Source organism: Neodiprion virginianus, chromosome 1 (genome assembly GCF_021901495.1).
Source record: "Neodiprion virginianus isolate iyNeoVirg1 chromosome 1, iyNeoVirg1.1, whole genome shotgun sequence".
Lineage (NCBI taxonomy): Eukaryota > Metazoa > Arthropoda > Insecta > Hymenoptera > Diprionidae > Neodiprion > Neodiprion virginianus.
The window spans coordinates 368,161-386,233 of record NC_060877.1 but is presented as its reverse complement, the minus strand read 5'-3'; the positions used below and the strand labels follow the sequence as shown (position 1 = coordinate 386,233).

The window sequence follows — 18,073 nt, the reverse complement described above, 5'->3', positions numbered from 1 at the left end:
ACATAATTGTTATGCCAATAGCCAATAGTGCATGTATATATCTATGTACAAACGAATATTTTGTACTGGGAAGATAATTATTTCCCATAGTCTTTTCCAAGAATAAAATTTAGCAAATCACTCCACAGATATGCAAACATTTATCATGTTTGGCTTCTTCTGTCAGAATTCTTTTCAACCGTAATCGCATACTACTCGAAATTGTGGAACGTATCTCTGAAAATACCACTGAATTTTCGTAAAGAAACGATGTGATGTTTAGTACAATCCGTAGCCTTGCTATACTCATATGTGACACAAACTCTGAATTAAAACTGTAAACATACAGTTACGTGTATTGTAATAGTCTCGTGATTATTTACCTTGTTAATATTATATTTCACGAATAAAATATTGTTTGGTCGTAAAATAAAAACCCCATTATTAAAAATCTAATTGATCTATAGTACAAATTTAAAACCTGCTATTCATTGCATATGTAGTGTAAATTCAGTATTACAGTTCTGCAAGGAGTATGCATTCAATTCTTTCTGATTGTTGTTGACCTCAATTCACAATCAGTAAAGAGAACTATATATCAAGTGAAGTGAAAGTTGTTAGGAGACGTGTTACTCTTATACACCCAGACGACGCTAGTGAAGCTAATATCACAGATTGCAAGCGGAGTTGGCACACATTCTACAATATTTCGTGAGTATTTTATCTGGATAAAAACATTACTGAACATCTCTTGATAAAAATAATCGAGTGAAATTTTTCTTGATTACCAGAGTAATATCAGTGTTTGACTTTAGCTTCGTAATCAAAATATGAAGTTGTATTCAGTTTCGGATGGGCCACCGTCTCTTGCTTGCAGACAAGCTCTGAAAGCATTGAAGATTGATTACGAATTGGTCAATGTAGATTTTGGACGAGGTGAACACATGACGGCTGATTTTGAAAAAGTATATATATAACATTCTCATATTACCAAATTTTTTCATACTGTTTATTAAGAAACAGGTTTATTTTCTGGTCTGTACAGTTGAATCCTCAAAAGGAAATACCAGTGTTAATAGACGAAGATCTCACAATTGGAGAAAGGTACATACATGCATATTATTACCAATCTTGAAATAACTATCCGGTTCTGTGACAACTGATATAACCAGTGGATATCATTTCGATCACTTCATTTTTAGCAACGCAATTTTGCAATACCTTGCTGACAAATACGATGGTAGCGGAACATTTTATCCAAAAGATCCTGCAGCACGCGCAATCGTGAATCACAGGCTCTGCTTCAACCTATCTACATATTATCGTTATATTTCCGAATACGTAGTAGGTTTTCACAACTTATCTAACATCGCATTCAGGTTTCAATTTGTGAATTCAAGAAATACAGCATTTTTTACTTCAGATGGCACCGATATTCTTTGCGTACGAGCGGACACCTCTTGGATTAAAAAAGATGAATATCGGCTTGAGTACCTTTGACACATACCTGAAACGTTCAAAGACAACTTATGCCGCTGGAAGTGAGTAATTCGACACATATACCTATGTATGCACTCCATGGTGGATGGAGAATCAACATTGAAGAGGATATCCTTTTACAGATACCTTGACGATCGCCGACTTTCCCCTTGTAACAGCGACAATGTGTTTGGAGGCAATCGGATATTCTTTATCTACATGGTCTTTCGTCGAAAGTTGGTACAACAACTATAAAACAAAACATCAAGACTTGTGGGATATTGTCGAAGGTGGAATGCAGGAGATCAGCTATTTTGAAAAGCATCCTCCTGATCTGTCACATATGGATCATCCTATACATCCGGTTCGCAGACAAAAATAAGTTTACTCCGGCGACAGCACTTGAGCAATATCATTTTGCCACAATTAATTTTACTTAATGTTTATCTATCTGTTCATTGAATTCGTATCTCACAGTCTTCTGTTCTTTATAACGACAGAAATATCCACAGAGAACAACTTACTATTCTAAGATACTGGTGAATAAATAAATTGATAAAAACGAAGTATGAGATACAAAATAAAATTTACACAATCCAAGAAAGTCATTTCCATGCACTTCTTGTCGATTGATTTTCCAGTTTTACTGTATTATTCAGCTATTGTATATCTTTTCACTGGGCTGATATTGCCTCGGCATATGTATAATGGCACAGCATTACGTAACATTATAGAACTATAAGATTTAAGAAACAGACCACTACTACTAGTACATCCTGAAAGAGAAGAAGGGATGTTCAAACAAGTATGCGAATCTAATACTTTGTGTTATAAAATTTGTGAATGTAGTATCTGCCACATCGTTAATTGAAATCACGTACTCATTGAAAACTTAAAAACAATCATATTTATTGCCTGACATATTACTGGTAATAATTCTTTACTCTTCACTGAGAATTTTCTAACTAGCCTCATAATTTATTGTAACAATGTAACACTTTTTTCTTTACATTGGCAAGATAATTTCACGAATATCATAAATGTCTAATGAGATCACCTTGCTTGCTCCGTTACTTATGGTAATTGACGTATATTTCGAACAGGTGAGGCTGTTTTCTGTACTCATATCGAGAGTTTTATCAACATAAGAATTCGAAAATCTATTGTACAAATATAATACAAGGGTATGCCAAGAAAGACAAGTGTCTATATACTCATATTCATTAATTTCGAAGGTGATTTGGTTTAACCCCACTATTTTTTCTTCTCCTTAATAAAAACGATTATTTTTCAAACACTGAACTCACTGCGTAACAACTAATTATTGGATACTTAAGTTAAACCCATGAAACTGAAGTTATGAAATTTCATCAGGTTTCATTTTTATAGGAAAAACGATATTTCATTGAAACCAGTTTAGTGGTTCTCTAATAGATCAAACCATTATGAACCTTGATATTCCGAGTGTCTGATAATTAACAACTGGATCTTGTGAAACCCTGAAAGTCATCTGATAATAAGCATAAACGGTCCTGCAGGTTGGTCACCGAACCCTCCCGGAAGGCGATCGTAAATGTGATTTTATGTATCCAGTTCGGTAGTCGACTATGTCACGTGATGTACCGCCTGGCAATCCGTGCCTGTGTCTCCTGCTCCATCTGAAAACACGTTTCTCCTTTAGTCGAGTAATTTTTTTTTATTTACATATTTACTCATTGCCAGCATGCAAGCCGTCTTACATTTTCAATGAAGATATTCGACTTTTATCAAATCTATACTATGTGCTAGCACACGCAGAATATATTATTCACTAAACATATAAGTATAGTACCAACCAATTGTAAATTACGCTGAGCCGTTCAACGGACATCACGATGCTTCATTCCATAATTATAGCACATTCAGAATGATAGAAGAAACAACTAGTAAAATAGTATTGGCTACAATTTACAGGTTTTAACGTCTAAGATCAGCTTCTTACACTTCGGGTAAAAATGTGTATACGAATACATATGAGCCAGGTATACTAAATCTCTCATGACTCATAGTTGTTGAAATGTAATTCATATGAATCATATATTTTCATTATAAATTATTCGGCAGTTCAAAAACTCGAACAATTAATAGATAGTGGAAATCAAACAGATTTTTTTCAAACAAGTACTGGAAACATACATAAATATACTTTCCTGGCTAGTGAATGGTCTCAGATGGAGCGAATTGTCTAACTACTTCTAACAATGTGAATATTTTTCCCCCAAGCCATGTATTTTATCAAACGTAAGGTAGGACTAAATGTACAGAGGTACAAAATACTATACTGTTTCACACTCTTTGCTCAACTTGATTTTTAGATCAGAACTTCTGATATTTAATGCAACATTAAGGTATGGTATAGAGAACCAAAAATTCCTGCCACATCAAAATAACACACCTATAAACGTAATAAACAGCTGTGTGCAACGCTACATACATTGAATATGTTTGTTAAAAAATCAGCATTCTACGAATAGAACCGTCGCATTGTGGACTTATTATTACCATTCCAGAATTTGTGCAACACAATGTCGGTTTAGGCAATTGGCTCTGTTCATTAAAATGTTGCAAAGTAACAAGAGATCTTGTTGATTATTACATGAAAATCCATCCTCTAATCTTACTCTACACGCTGGAAGAGACGAGCCAAGTACAGTTTCCCTTCGCTGTTTATTAGCCAAGAACTGGATGCGCAATACGCGCAAGCTACTACAGCAGCCGGTAAATTATGAAAGGCGTACCTTGTTGGACTTGAGGGACGATGAGCGAGCGATGATGGTTGTTGGTAGTGGTTGAAATTGAGGTAGGGACTCGGCGCGAAGGTTCAGAGGACGAAGAAGTGTTGATATTATGATGATAGGTCAAGTTAGTACTATTTGCGGATGGGAGTGGAAGAAGGGTTTGTCCATCACCCTGAGTAGAGGACACCCCGTAGTTCCGTCTGAATTGCCGTTGCTGGATCGATTGTCTTCGGCTTCTATTCATCGCGCTTCTGCCACCCCCATGATGCTGCGAACTTGTCGTACTGCATCAACCCCATTGAATGTTTTGTTTCAAATTTACATACCTAATTCACGTATTACTTTATCTCTATGTTATGTCATATCGATACTTTTTATTTTCACTCAGCCGAGCCTCTTTTCCCTTGAAATCTGCAATTCTTTCTGGTCTGACCTTATTTTTCTATCCCCTGTGAAACTAATAGACTACACTTATAGTTGGACATGTGTTTAATCTAAAATTTGTGATTTGCCTGACGATTTTCAGACACGTATTTAAATGAACCTTGCATTTTTGATGAATAATGCAATTTTCGTTTCATTTGTCAACCATGTATGCACTTTGATAATTCTTCAAAGAGTCTGAGACTTGGTGAGATTTTCCCCATATTCATAATATATTTATTCAGACATTGAGCAATAAAATTGAATATCAATATATAAACATATATGTACCTGTCTTCCTAATAAACATACATATATTTCGCAAAGATTATTGGTTTTTAAGAAAAAAGCAAGTCAAAATATCTGTGGAGTTATAGAAGCGGAAAGTAATGGAGAACACAGAGTTAGTGCCTTTATGGCAAAATATTTTTAATCGTGGCTGCATCTGTAGAACACTGTGATATTTGTATCTCAGGACAGCATAGTTCACAATGGAAAGACTTGTTTCATAACCAGTATACAGATGAGATATGCAGATAGAATGAAAAGTAAAGAAGTAAAGAAAACACAAAAGTGACAAGCATGCTTCCAAATGGAATGTATGAAAAAACGCGGACACAGTTTGAAGCAGTGTGCATTTGAGAGTAGCGGAATCAGCATAAACTAGAAACACCATGCACCCACCAATATTAGACTCTTTTTATTGTTCGCACATACAGATAATTCACCAATAAAATGGCAAGCAGTAATAAAAACTGCACTCCATATTTTACACGGAATAAATTTTGCTGTCAACAAGTGATGCGTTGTAAATCATCCGTCTAGCAATAAATTCAGGATAGGAATTATGGACGTATCAATAGATCTAATAATCACATACATATATTCAATTATACACATTACTTACTATTGACTAGTGTCTGAATCTTCAAGCCCTATAATTTTGCGTGTAATTCTCTAGAATTTTAAAATGAATTTACTATTCGCTGACTAAATCCTCCACGACTCTCTATGTTTATCATGATATTACTGATTTAAATATTTTATTGAAATACTCGTTAAAGTATTTGAAAAATGATAGTATCTGCTTGTATAATTTCTACTGCATCCATTTCATAATTTTAGGAAATGCAGGAACTGTGAAAAGATTCAACGGATTTCAAGTTATGGTGGAAAAAAAAATTTAAACACATGTTCACAACAAAAATCGACGAATATTCAGCTACTCAATTATCTCTTTTTTACGCGGCCTATTTTAGAGGTGAATTTTCAGTGTCACTGGCAAACAAGATAGGTATGTAGCCGATATTTCTTCTTACCTTGCATTGTGACTCATCGCGATTATGTTTCTGTAACAGCATATAATGGATCCTGATTGTTGGGAAGCGAGTGATGAAGTGTCAAAGTTGATTCACATATAATAATAAGCAGCAGAGTCAGAGTTATCAAGATTAACTCTAAAACTCAAGAAGATCTGACCAACGCCTGATGGCGACTGATTTAATTAAATTGATTGAGTTTTGAATTTGGAAAATCCCATTAAAATCAGTGAATGTAATTATATGCATTAGTAAATTGTGATCTTATGATGGTTGGATACAGGAATTAAAAGATAGATGCTCGCGTCTATCTTATAAAGGTGATATTACGAATTCGATCAACGAGTGTAGGTATTCAATCCAAAGTGCGATCCTACGGGGCAAAATTGTGTCGGAACGAATTGTTTCGACCTTAATGCGAATGAATATTAACATTCTACTATGCTAGTCCAATTCTTATAGTAGAATAGGTATGATAGGCTTGGCGATGAGTCATTCGTGTAAGAAAATTCGACCAAGTATATTACACTATGTGATTCTTACACTGTATGGTCATGTTGCACGGCAGTTACGTAACAGTTGGCAATGAATAATCTGTGGAGAAATTCCTCGATTGTGTGTTATATTTTGAGTGAGCCTAAACCTAAGCAGCCCGATCCTGATCCTGCTAAGATGAGACAATCACAATTGGAACAAGCAACGGTCGAGTGTGGACACAAACATCTAATATATATAATATACTATTCTATCGTGAAAATAAATTAACGTGTTTAATACAATTTACTAAGAAATACCCCCTATCTTAAATGCTGAGTTGCTACTTTTTCACCTATTGTTTTGCTTGCAAAAACATACAATGACGAGAAGTTAAGTGACATCTGTAACTCATCTTGCGCTTCTACTACAGCAGTGACATAACTTGACCTAAACAAATGTCTCGTGTATTTGTTGAAATCGCATAAAGAAATTAAAGACTTAATGTTACTCTGATGTACATCAACGACGAACGTAGGTACACTTGTGGGATAATTGAGACTTGAGAATAATATGTTTTCTATTTATAGTGAAGATCAAAGGCACAAACTGTGAATATAGTGAATTTTTCAAGCAGAACCTACTGTAGTATAACTATGCTCTTTCTATTTGGTGCACATTATGATATGAATGAAAAAAATTTAAATTATATTTACAAGAGTAGGTTAAAGGGACACGAATCCTAAAGAACTGAAAACTATAATGGAAATCAAGTAGAACTAAAGTGCATTCTACAATCCTGAGGAGTAAAAAAGAATTCAAAGTACATACCGTAGTAATCGCGTGATGTAATCCGGCCAATTGTCGGGGAACATCACAAGAAAGAATCCAACTGCTATCAATATTATCCCTGCCAACTTCATGCCAACAAAGTGAGCGCCATAAAGGACTACATCGAGAGCTGTAACAAATGCCACAATTCTATATGCTCGGTGCTCACATGGGTGCATACCCGACAGACCTACAAAAATCGTTAAAGTCGCATCATCATCCTACCTGCAGACACAGGTACAGCGGTGATTAATCCCAAAGTTATGAAAAGATCGTAAGTCAAGGCAATGCTGAAGTTCCCCAACATGTTGGCAACTGTGTAAGCGGAGTACAAAAATTATTCCATGTAGAGTTCCTACACAACATGAAATATTAACTAAAGCCAATAACGGGCTAGTGAGTTCCAGGTGATTTCAGAGCCACAAGCATGAAATATGAGTTAGCGCACATCGGCACTTTGCGTTCTTGACGTGCATTCACTATTATGAATTATTGAAATAAAGTAATATCGTGTAACAAACCCAAATGAAGAATACTGGCTGAAAGTAAAGCTGGCCAAGGGAGGCGATTCCATTGTACACTTTCGACGCCCGAGAAATACAAAGTGAGACAAATTGGCCACAGTAAAGCAGCATTGCATAGCCCAACCAATGAAAAGAAAAGGGAAACCTGACCGAATGTGGTTTCGCCTATTACCTTTTTAAATAATACCTGCAACCAGATTCGAATTATTTTCACATCGTGTTATATTGTTGGGAAAAATTTTTGAACAATAATTGAACACAAATTTGGCATAATGCAATCCCATACTAGAAGTATCGTAACTTACTTTGTAAACTGCAGAACCAGCAGCAGCGGAAACGGCAAGTACAACACCACCAAGAGTTGGACTACCTGAGATACCATCCATATATGCAAGTAATGCAATTCCTGTGTCACACAAAATGACTGCTACTATCTGTAATTCAAAGCACTCAATCGATGTTATGCTAAAATCAGTTACGAATCAGTTTATTTGTCTTACCCGAACGCCAACAAACTGTTCATGAAGAATAACCCAGGAGAGAAGGTAAACACAGCAAACATTAGTTGCAAAAAGAGCCATAACATCTGTTGCTAGTAATATCCTTAGCGAATGAATGTACATGTAATTTGTCACTACCCATAGACCACAAAAAAGACTGCATCGAGTCAAGAAGCGTCCACCTGTGAACCCTTTGTCACGAAAACCTCGAAGACTTTCTGCGACAATCTCCGAAGGATTTGAGCATTTTGTCCTTGCTACTCGGCACAGAAAGTATACCGGGAAGTACAGGACTGCCCAGTTCGTGCAGAACCATGTCGTGAAAAATGGTGCATTGTAGGAAAGAGTTAGCTGTAAGTAATATACACACTTAATCAAATCACATTTGCAAGGCAACTTATTTCATTGAAATCTCATTACTCAATCTTCATATGTGCTATGTACCCCTTCCGAGATACATACTTACAGGCTGATGATGAAGTCCAGAGATATTGGAAGGTATTGATGCTTCTTGAACAACTGTCTCTGGTTTTTTGAAGTATAAATATTTCATACAATGGGTTGCCCCAACCCAGCTAGCCGTTATGCAAATCGTTACACACACTCCAAAGTAAATCTACAAATTGAAATGTGATGACTGTTACGGACTCCTAATATGTATAGATTATACATATAATCAAATAGTGACAGAACAAAGTTTGCTCGGCATACTAACTGCAGATTTCGTACTAAGAAAATGTTCACCTTCTTTGCCGATTCGGCACAACAAGAAGCATAACACGTTGATAAAGAATTTGAAGAACTTCCTGGAGCATATGACTGTTGACTTTGCCCTCCTCCACCTGGATCATTTGTAGATCTACAAGCAATCGAAATTTCGCTGCATCCTCCACTCGCGCTACAGGCTTGTTGTTCGCATCCTGAAAATTGATATCCAACATTATATATGTGTGTGTGAAATGTATATATATAATTCTGGCGCAAGCTTAATATGTAAGTCCATATTTGAGAGTGATTCCTTGGAGGTTGGTAGTTATTACCTGAAGATGTTTCCAGTATAACTTGCACGGGACTAGCATAAGGGCCATTGTTCTGTTGTTCCTCATTCAAGACGATGCTTGGAGTACGCGATCTTCGGGGATGAAATATTGTTGGGACTTCGCTGACTCCGCCACTACCCATCGTTCACGGCTTCCTCAACTCATTACCCATAGAGTACTGTACACACACGAAAGAAGAAAATCATATGGCACTGCTAATGTACTTACAATCGTCACAGTGTAATTATTCATTGATTCAATCACTCTATTCCAATAAGACTGTCGAAACGCAAAATCGCAAAGAAGAGTGATGGTTGCCTAATGCTAGGCGTTCTTGTCTTGCAATTAACTAGGAGTGGTACTTAGTTTATTTAATTAGCAGCACATATTTGATACGTCATTATCTCTAGAGAAAATCATATTCAATCATTTTACTTTTTTAACACAAAAAAAGTTTACCGTTTTTCGTAGGCAGACGGGTTTTTTAATTGAAACGGCGAATGGCAACGTAGATTTCTCGAAAACGTGGATATTTATTTTCTGTCGCATCGAACTTAGTTTACATAAATTGTTGTCAATATGAAATCTTGTGTTATACTCTGCTAGAAAACATTAAGAACTTATAGGGTAGGCAAAGCAGCGAGTATAGTCAGAACTTGTATACATACGTATAAAATGTAGCGTATTTTCGGCTGACTGTAGCGAAATATGCCTTTTCGAACAGGTATGCAGTATCACACGACGTAGCAGTCATGCGTTGTGATATGTAAAAAAATATCACCCCGGATTATGTCGCATTGGGGAAACAGTAGTTAATTACTATGTTTACTTCAAATAACGTGTTCGGAAACGAAAAATAACAAAGTCAAGTAGAGACTCCACGAATGGGATAAATAGCCGACGGCAGCAACACCCTCACCCTCTCGCTCTGCCATTGATTGCAATTTGTGAGGCAAGGTCCGCCAACCGTTCTTCACTTTCACCCTTACTGTGCGTCGGCGCAAAATATTTTTATTCGATTCGTTGCTGGCCTATTTTCCCCCTTTTTCTTGTGTACCGATAATACGTGTAAGCATCACATGAGCTGCAACGTACCGTCGGCCACACGAGAGAAGTGTTGAACCAATCAAGAGAAAATATGATCTGCTCGTAAGGCTACAAGACAGATACCGTCGAAACATCCCTTTAGTAAATTAAATTACATAGAACATTTTGCGCAGCGAATACTGCTGTATTATGCGTACAACGTATTTATTAGCATGCGGTATTCATAGCATACAATAACATAACGCACGTACATAAACGTATATTATGTACTTACATGATAAGGTAAGATTCCAGGATTTGCGATAAGCGTATGTCTTGATATTTTTTATTATTTCAATACGTAAATAATAAAACACGTAAGTTGTAGTAAATTTTTACAGAAAGAAAATGATAAAGTTTACGGGTAAATATGTAGTTTACACTCCTTTCAAACAGAATGTTCTCATAATAAAGTATTAATTATACAAATGAGGTTTAGAAATTACAAGCTATCATTTAACAATAATTCATAGATTTCACACATTCTTATCGTCTGGGTAGATGATCTAAAAATGTTACAGACAAAACATTACAATTGACGGTGTCTTGAAACCGAGTGATAATGAACCTGAAATAAAGTACAGTTAGTAATTCTCGTCAAACGATTAGTGTGAAGCTGTAGTTCAAGAAAAAAAAGATGCCAAAGTTAAATAAAATTTTTTAAACAGACAAGCATTGTGCAAGCATCCAAAAATCTGTATCAAAGTTTTACCACTTTGTAGCTCTATTACAGATCACCATCTTGAAAATTAACAATGTCGACGTATTTTTGAAACGCTATTATGCAAATTATCAAGTGTAATCCCCACTATACATTTTCTTATTTTCAGAACATGTCGGGGAAAAAAAAAAGATCAAGTAGTAATCTGCCGAAGCTACCTTGTACATATAGGAACATTCCATTTCTTCAGTTTACACGCTACTTATTGAGATAAATAAAAATTATTTTATCATATGCCTACATGCTAATTCATTTTATATATATTTACAATAGTCTATATGCACTGGGGTGCATATATTTTCTGACCATGGTCTTTGTTATGATACAGCCTACATATAGTAATAGATGCATTCAGGATTTTTATTAAAAACAATTATAAAATTAACCGCCTAAAATGTAACTCAAATGTATTTCTACATAGTTACACAAACGGTACTAAAAAGCAGGCAGCGGAGGTACTTGCCAACCGCTAGATCTCTAATTTCCCATGAAATTTTTGTATAGTGAGAAAATTTTTCGTTTTCTTAGCTGCCAATATTCTTGTTTAAAAGTACTTAAACTCTCGTTAGGACATATCACAAAATTCGGAAACCCAATGTCCATACTTTAATCGTTGATTAAATGTATATCAAGACTCCTGACCCGGCCCAAACCCACTTCAGGAGTTTTGGTACTTCCGAGTAGGACTAGTGGTAATTTCCACATTCGCGCCTCATGGATACCAACTCATTGAGTGCGAGAGTAATGTTAATCGAGCAGATAATTGCAGAATACTTTAATTTCCCTGTGTGTCTCTCATTGCCCGTTGTCCATGATAACTGGACGCACCTTGTAAGCATTGGCAGTCTCTATATGTCTGCGGTAAACGCTTGACTATTAGGATCAGGAGTTGATGCAATATTGAGAATGTATGCTTTTTAGTACAGTCAAAGTACTACGTTTGTTTACATTTAGGTACTTAATTATTTATGAGATTGAAGTTTGTAACGTTATCACAAGAAAATACGAACAAGCAATTCATCTACTTTAACTATTGAATGTTTCAGGGATGAAATAAGGTAGGCAAATTACTCATCAAATTACAAATTGTATGCCAATTTTTTTTTCTTCCATCCTTCGTACCTTCAATGGTTGCAGTTGCGAAATTTGTCTTCTATATATTTGTTGCACTGCAGTTAGGAACTACAATCTCATGATTATTCGTTATATTTAACTAGTTACTTACAATTTTATACTGTAAGGTAAAATATACCTGTATCCGCAAGTGCCAATGGTTATTAAACAGTTCATATATTAACATGATTACAATAATAATGAATGTACAATGATGAATTACTGGACAGGTATTGTATGTTTTTTGACCAGTGCTGACAAAGTACTGGTAATTGACAAGACTATCTGTGGTTTCTAATAGAATAGATATAACTGAGAGGCTATTTTCTTGACAAATAAATCTGTCTCTACATGCTTGCACAGTAATAGATGCTGACTGCATTTCCTGAATAATTGAGAAATGATTGAATGTAAATGTGGGAATCCAGCTCAATTCGACCACCCTCTAGCCATCAACACCTTCGATTTATTTGTTCCTTTGGAAATTTTCTTATACCACGTGATTAGTACCTCCCTCGTTTTAATTCACAATCTTTCAGGAGCTCGTTCCGGAGGTGTAAGCTGCGCAAAGTTTTTTTAATTCTTGAAATCCAAGAGTTATCAATCGACGATATCTGGAGATGCAAAAGTTGTGTCAACAAAAAGAAGGTCTTTGTTGGGTTAGCACTGAAACCGAAAGTTTGGGAACAAAATTTCAAGATTTTTACATCACGTTTTAGTTGGCGAGAATTGATTTAAAATGGATTGAGTATGAATTCAATGATGATCTTATTTTTGATTGATATCACTTTTCAATGGCAAGATATCATTGGAAAAAAACATCGAAGGGATGAAGTCTGCAGGGTGGCTGGATTGAGCTGGGTCCCCACAAGCACAAATGAATAGCTTATAAGTTTGAGCGCAACAATTTTGCAAGACTAATCGAGAACGTGCTAATATTCTTTGAGTAGCTTCACTTTTCTATAGTTAGTACATACTATATAAGGTAATTATTGATACCGGGACTTATTCAAAATATCAAATCATACACACGCTCACGCACATAAAGCAGAACACACAGACTCGCCCACCCACTCACACACATGAAACGCACGCATACCGTGCTACACTGTTGAAAAACCAGTCATATTTGAATAAACTTTTGAACGTAAAAATTTTCAAGTAGTGCCAAAGACACTCACTTAAAATATGCTCTAAACAGAGAAAAAAGTGCCTCGAAGTTATTCAAAAACTCCAGCTCAAAACCACTGTACAAGCTTGAAAATCATGAATTCGAAATATTTATAAATTAGTTCACGTTTTTGCACCATCTAATTTCAAGTCCGGCGAACAATGATCATCAACCATGACATTTTCTTTTTCTAATCTTAAACGCCAAGAAGCAAACAATTTCACTTCAATCTACAAATTACTCCATACTAAAATTATATATTGTAGTGAGTACCAAAGAATTATAATAGAAGAAGATAAGAGACAAGACTTTAAAAACAGTTTTAAAGTTAGTTATTTGTATATTTTGGAAGATTCAGTTTATTCGAATAAAAGAAAGGTACTTGCATCTTTCTATGTACTCCACTCAATGTTGCAATATTCGATTTATTAGGATTAATTGCTGCCAATGCGAGCTGAATATTTTTTGTACCACTGTTTCATTTCCGTAAATTTATTAAGATATGTGTTGCAACAGTTAACAAGGTCCGCTTTAATGTTTCAGATTTCACTAACAACGATGAAGTGAATAGGTGGTATTCTACAGGTAATAATTGAGAACCGAAATGAATCCATACAGAATTATAGGGGAGAGAATGAATCATTCTACTTGAAGAGTAGCAAACTTATTACTGTTCAAATTAACAAGATTTATCCCAAACATACGTTTGCCCGTGCTTTTTTCATAAACCCATGGTACAATTCATTGAAGGGCATTTGGGCCAGCAGACTCGTTTTGAGTAGTCAACTTTTAATGTGTACACAACTACTTATTTGTTTCCATATCTATTCGACTGTCATCGGTTTTAAATAATTTGTCATACATTCAATTTGCACAAGCACCACAAATTAAATGAATCTTGGACAGTATGTGGCCATTGGGAAAAAAAATGCGACATTTTAATCACAGTTTGGAACTGGCTGATGTCGAGTAGGGATATTGTTCCAACTCTATCGAGTCGTGCTATATTAACGATTGCAAAGTTGTGTCTCAAATGTTTATAGCTGCCAAATATTAAATAAAAATTGACCTCATGATTACGATTGCTTCATATTGGCACGTAAAGCAATATATGGAACAGGAAGTGGTGTTGTGCTGTGCAGCTACAGCTGATATACATACAAATTAACTACATACTAGATTCCTTGGTGGTAAGAGACTCATTATTGTGGTCCATGCGTATCAAAGTAGATGAGTTAAGATGTAACATTCTGCCTAATGTAACAACTCTCTCCATAACACACGATGCCGACAATCGAGCTTCAGCATCATGATCCCAACACTCTTCCATTGTGTCACAGAGTGATAAAAGACCCTAGGGATTGCCAACCAAAAAGAAAAGTAATAATGAGTAAATAATGAAAGCTGATAGGGAAATTTGATGTAGTCAGGATATTTACCGGGTGCTTTCGCCAAGTTTCTAATATGAGAGGGCGTTCCTTCTTAACAACAACGCTCTCCTGCATGTCTTCTAATGTTGGGTGAAGGCCAACTTCCTCCTCAAAAGGAAGTCTGTATTCTCCAATGGGACCCTGTTGTAAACAAGATGATAACTTAATATTTTTTTGATAATTGCCAGAATTATAAGTGGGAAAACGAATTAATGGAGAAGTAATTCCAAAGAATGCTTACATCTTGGACAGTACATCTTGATGCTAATTCCCACAGCACCAATCCGCAAGCATACATGTCGATCCGCAAAAACGAATCACGGGTAAAGTTAATTGCACCTTCCAGTACCTCAGGAGCCATATAACGTCTGGTACCAACCTATGGTGTATACACATTGATACAGGTATGTATGTTTGTTTCGTGAATAAAATTTGGCTGTGTTGAAGAGTCTAGTTTTGAACACAAGGTTGAAGCTTATAATGTTAACGGGAGACGAGAAGGCATGAAAATTTTTATGTGACAACGTTCGTATTGTCAATGCAGTAAGCCCTCGACCATGGGTGAAAGATCGCATATACTTGTTTTGCAACTTACCCTTACAGACAAATTTAGAAATTTCCGAATAATAATATTCAAGAAATGTTTCGTAGTGTTAAACAAACGCACTTGAACCTTGTTTCTAAGTTGTATAAGTAAATAGCATAAAATTCATACTATCTCTACCTGTCCGTGCGTGTCACCGCATGGCTTCCCAGGATGAAAGATTAAAGCTAACCCAAAGTCAGCTATACAGGCACTCATGTCAGCTTTAAGGAGAACATTTTTCGATTTAAAATCACGATGCGCGACTGCTGGCTTGTATCCATCAGCTTTATTTGCTGGTATTTCCTCGTGCAGATGCATTAGGCCCCTAAGTAAAGTGAATATTCATAACCAGACTTTGATGGTATCAAATTAAAGATACGGCTCAAATTGTCATCAGAGTTTAAATAATTTATCATCTATTCTCCTACCTTGCCATAGATTCCGCAATTTTGCACATTTCAGGCCATGTGACAACATTAGCCTTAAGGAAGTCACATAGCGATCCTTTCTCATGATACGCAGTTATTAACCAAAACTCAGCTTGAAGGTTGTCCCCTCGCTTTTCAACTCCTATATAGCGTAATATGTCTTCATGATCCATATGCGCCAGTTTAAATATTTCTTGCTCTGACTGCCAAGATTGCTTATCTTGGATGGGAAAAACTTTGACAGCAACAACATCGTTTTTCAGCTGTGCTTTCCACACAGCCCCAAAACGACCGCGAGCTTTGATTTCTAAGAGTTGAATTGGCCGGAGACCCAAATTTGGGGAAGGTTGCGGTAATGGAAGAGGCTCTAATGTCGGTACCTAAGCATTGGATTATCAATAAGAGTATAGCAAAACCCATTATTTTGATAAATTTGCAGTCCAAACAGGTATAAAAAATTTACCTCGTTGAAGTAGGCTAGCTTACGTTGTCGATAAAACCAGTGTAAGCTGAGCAGGATGAAAGCAAGTAATAACATCGGAATGGAGACCGACACAACAATAGTAATGTAATGCTGTTGATCGTTCGGAACTGGTTTACGTTCTATGAAAAATAGTTTAATGTAATAACAAATTATACAGACGTGTAAAAATATTAAAATATTCTATTTAAAATTTTTTTCTACCATAGTATTGTCTAAACCCCTTTTTCCCAACGCTCCTCAAAGGCCAAACAGTATTTTACATCATGTGCTTCATAAATTTAAAAAAATTCACTCACCTCCTTCTGGGTGATTATCATCGGTCTGTGGAGGTGATTGCGTAGGATCCCATGTATAATTTTGATTACACATGTTTCCATCGCAGCAGCAAAAAAACAATTTTATCCGCTCTTTTCGTTCGTTTCTTTTTTCAATACATTCCAATTTGTCATAGCAATCCGGGTTATCTAAGAAGCATCCCTGTTAAGTAACACGAATACGTGATATTAGATAAGGTGTTTTTACGTTCAATCAGGTAAACTCCAGACATAGAGATGTAAAACATATAAGAACCTTCATTCTAATATTAGTCTGCCCAGTGGTACTATTTCTTTCCCAAAGCACATAGCAGTGATGACGTGTGTTAGATTCTTGGGGAATACATTCTTCTTGTTTAAAACAGTTTTTTTGCTGGTCGACACACATAGACTCATTGTAAAACTCGCAGTACGTTACTCCCTTAATATCATGGGCAAATGATGTGCCTGTAAACATAACTAAATTGGATCAAATCTTTTTTCATTCAAGACAAGTCTTGCAGAATTTTATGAAAAGTGATCTTGTAAATATTCGCCCGACGTTTAAAGACAGAGGAAAAAATATAGACCATCAGATGTAGGTGCCAACTAGTGGAGTTAAATTGCTGCGGAAGCAGTATAGAAAAAAACCATTTGTCGCCAGCTAGGTATGTATATGTAGGTGGAATAGTGTTTTCATGATACAACTCATTGATCAGAGAGTCAAACAGAAATTGTATTCTGACATTCGAAAAAATGAATTTTCCAATCGATGGAGGGATATCGGCGTTGAATCAACAAATTTGGGGAAACACGATACATCCAAATGTGTAATCGACGAAGTTTGTGAACAGGTAACTCGCGACTGTTACGAAAGAATTTCGATATGTGTACATATAATATTTGGAATGTACCTAGTAACCCCAGGAGGCACGGTAGTATCATCAAATACGGAGGCATTGTAACAGGATCACAGAAGCATAACAGTAATTTTGCGGCTATTAGCTGTTAAGAAATTTGTAGTAATTCACTCGGCGACACATTTCTCTCACTCAACAAGCCGCGCACAACACAGCCTCATGTCATTCACTTATCCACCGAGAGCATACAAATTCTACTGGCACAAAACTTCGTGGATTCTTGAACTCGATGTCTTATTCACAATCAGTTACAGTGTGTAATAATACGTATACGATCGTTAATGCGCATCTGTAGTGTTGTGACAAAGTTGCTGAGAAATTAATAACGATGGAATATCCTTGTAGTTATTATAAAAATAAACGCCAAATACACGTGAGTGACAATAGACGACCAGCACTACATGACGCCGTAAATTCCAATTTCCAAGGTTAGAAAGTCTGCACCACCGGTCTTCGAATGATATATCCAGGGATATATCAGTGGTTTTTACTTCG

At 36.0% G+C, this 18,073-nt stretch overlaps 3 protein-coding genes across 10 annotated transcripts; 1 reads left to right on the top strand and 2 right to left on the bottom strand.

The window, feature by feature from the left end:
- Window positions 1-1,402: 1,402 nt before the first annotated feature.
- Window positions 1,403-2,023, top strand: LOC124299055 (glutathione S-transferase 1-1). Its single transcript, XM_046751922.1, has 2 exons — window positions 1,403-1,520; window positions 1,602-2,023. The coding sequence occupies exons 1-2, from the start codon at window positions 1,403-1,405 to the stop codon at window positions 1,838-1,840; spliced, it is 357 nt and encodes a 118-aa protein (XP_046607878.1). The 3' UTR covers window positions 1,841-2,023.
- A 450-nt stretch (window positions 2,024-2,473) lies between these two features.
- LOC124298940 (putative thiamine transporter SLC35F3) lies at window positions 2,474-10,544 on the bottom strand. 6 transcript variants are annotated; one of them, XM_046751653.1, is made up of 12 exons: window positions 10,015-10,544; window positions 9,806-9,945; window positions 9,347-9,524; window positions 9,051-9,226; window positions 8,773-8,922; window positions 8,307-8,657; window positions 8,112-8,240; window positions 7,804-7,993; window positions 7,508-7,597; window positions 7,283-7,412; window positions 5,978-6,007; window positions 2,474-3,116 (listed from the first exon to the last, which is right to left on the bottom strand). In XM_046751653.1, exons 3-12 carry the CDS (start codon window positions 9,486-9,488, stop codon window positions 3,002-3,004), a joined length of 1,503 nt encoding a protein of 500 aa, XP_046607609.1. In that variant the 5' UTR covers window positions 9,489-9,524; window positions 9,806-9,945; window positions 10,015-10,544; the 3' UTR covers window positions 2,474-3,001. The 6 variants fall into 6 exon arrangements, with proteins under 6 accessions (XP_046607609.1, XP_046607589.1, XP_046607619.1 ...); XM_046751633.1 differs by lacking the exon at window positions 5,978-6,007 and adding an exon at window positions 4,236-4,519; XM_046751673.1 differs by lacking the exon at window positions 2,474-3,116 and adding an exon at window positions 4,644-4,684.
- Window positions 10,545-10,689: 145 nt separating this feature from the next.
- LOC124298955 (activin receptor type-2A) lies at window positions 10,690-18,070 on the bottom strand. 3 transcript variants are annotated; one of them, XM_046751696.1, is made up of 9 exons: window positions 17,573-18,070; window positions 16,936-17,138; window positions 16,662-16,842; window positions 16,345-16,484; window positions 15,882-16,261; window positions 15,583-15,778; window positions 15,109-15,246; window positions 14,877-15,008; window positions 10,690-14,791 (listed from the first exon to the last, which is right to left on the bottom strand). In XM_046751696.1, exons 1-9 carry the CDS (start codon window positions 17,616-17,618, stop codon window positions 14,606-14,608), a joined length of 1,602 nt encoding a protein of 533 aa, XP_046607652.1. In that variant the 5' UTR covers window positions 17,619-18,070; the 3' UTR covers window positions 10,690-14,605. The 3 variants fall into 3 exon arrangements, with proteins under 3 accessions (XP_046607652.1, XP_046607670.1, XP_046607660.1); XM_046751714.1 differs by having other exon boundaries at window positions 16,936-17,126; window positions 17,573-18,064; XM_046751704.1 differs by having other exon boundaries at window positions 15,592-15,778; window positions 17,573-18,062.
- Between the last annotated feature and the right edge of the window lie 3 nt (window positions 18,071-18,073).

What these genes read in the sequence shown, in the direction of transcription:
- LOC124299055 (XM_046751922.1), top strand. Translation starts at nt 1,403, where the DNA reads ATGGCACCGATATTCTTTGCGTACGAGCGGACACCTCTTGGATTAAAA. An exon ending in GACAACTTATGCCGCTGGAA is followed by an intron (nt 1,521 to 1,601) that starts GTGAGTAATTCG and finishes ATCCTTTTACAG; the next exon opens with ATACCTTGACGATCGCCGAC.
- LOC124298940 (XM_046751633.1), bottom strand. Translation starts at nt 9,488, where the DNA reads ATGGGTAGTGGCGGAGTCAGCGAAGTCCCAACAATATTTCATCCCCGA. An exon ending in GTGCCGAATCGGCAAAGAAG is followed by an intron (nt 8,923 to 9,050) that starts GTGAACATTTTC and finishes TTCAATTTGTAG; the next exon opens with ATTTACTTTGGAGTGTGTGT. An exon ending in TACATCACGCGATTACTACG is followed by an intron (nt 4,520 to 7,282) that starts GTATGTACTTTG and finishes GGGTTGATGCAG; the next exon opens with TACGACAAGTTCGCAGCATC.
- LOC124298955 (XM_046751696.1), bottom strand. Translation starts at nt 17,618, where the DNA reads ATGCCTCCGTATTTGATGATACTACCGTGCCTCCTGGGGTTACTAG. An exon ending in GTGCCTCCTGGGGTTACTAG is followed by an intron (nt 17,139 to 17,572) that starts GTACATTCCAAA and finishes GATCCAATTTAG; the next exon opens with TTATGTTTACAGGCACATCA. An exon ending in AGCTAGCCTACTTCAACGAG is followed by an intron (nt 16,262 to 16,344) that starts GTAAATTTTTTA and finishes TCCAATGCTTAG; the next exon opens with GTACCGACATTAGAGCCTCT.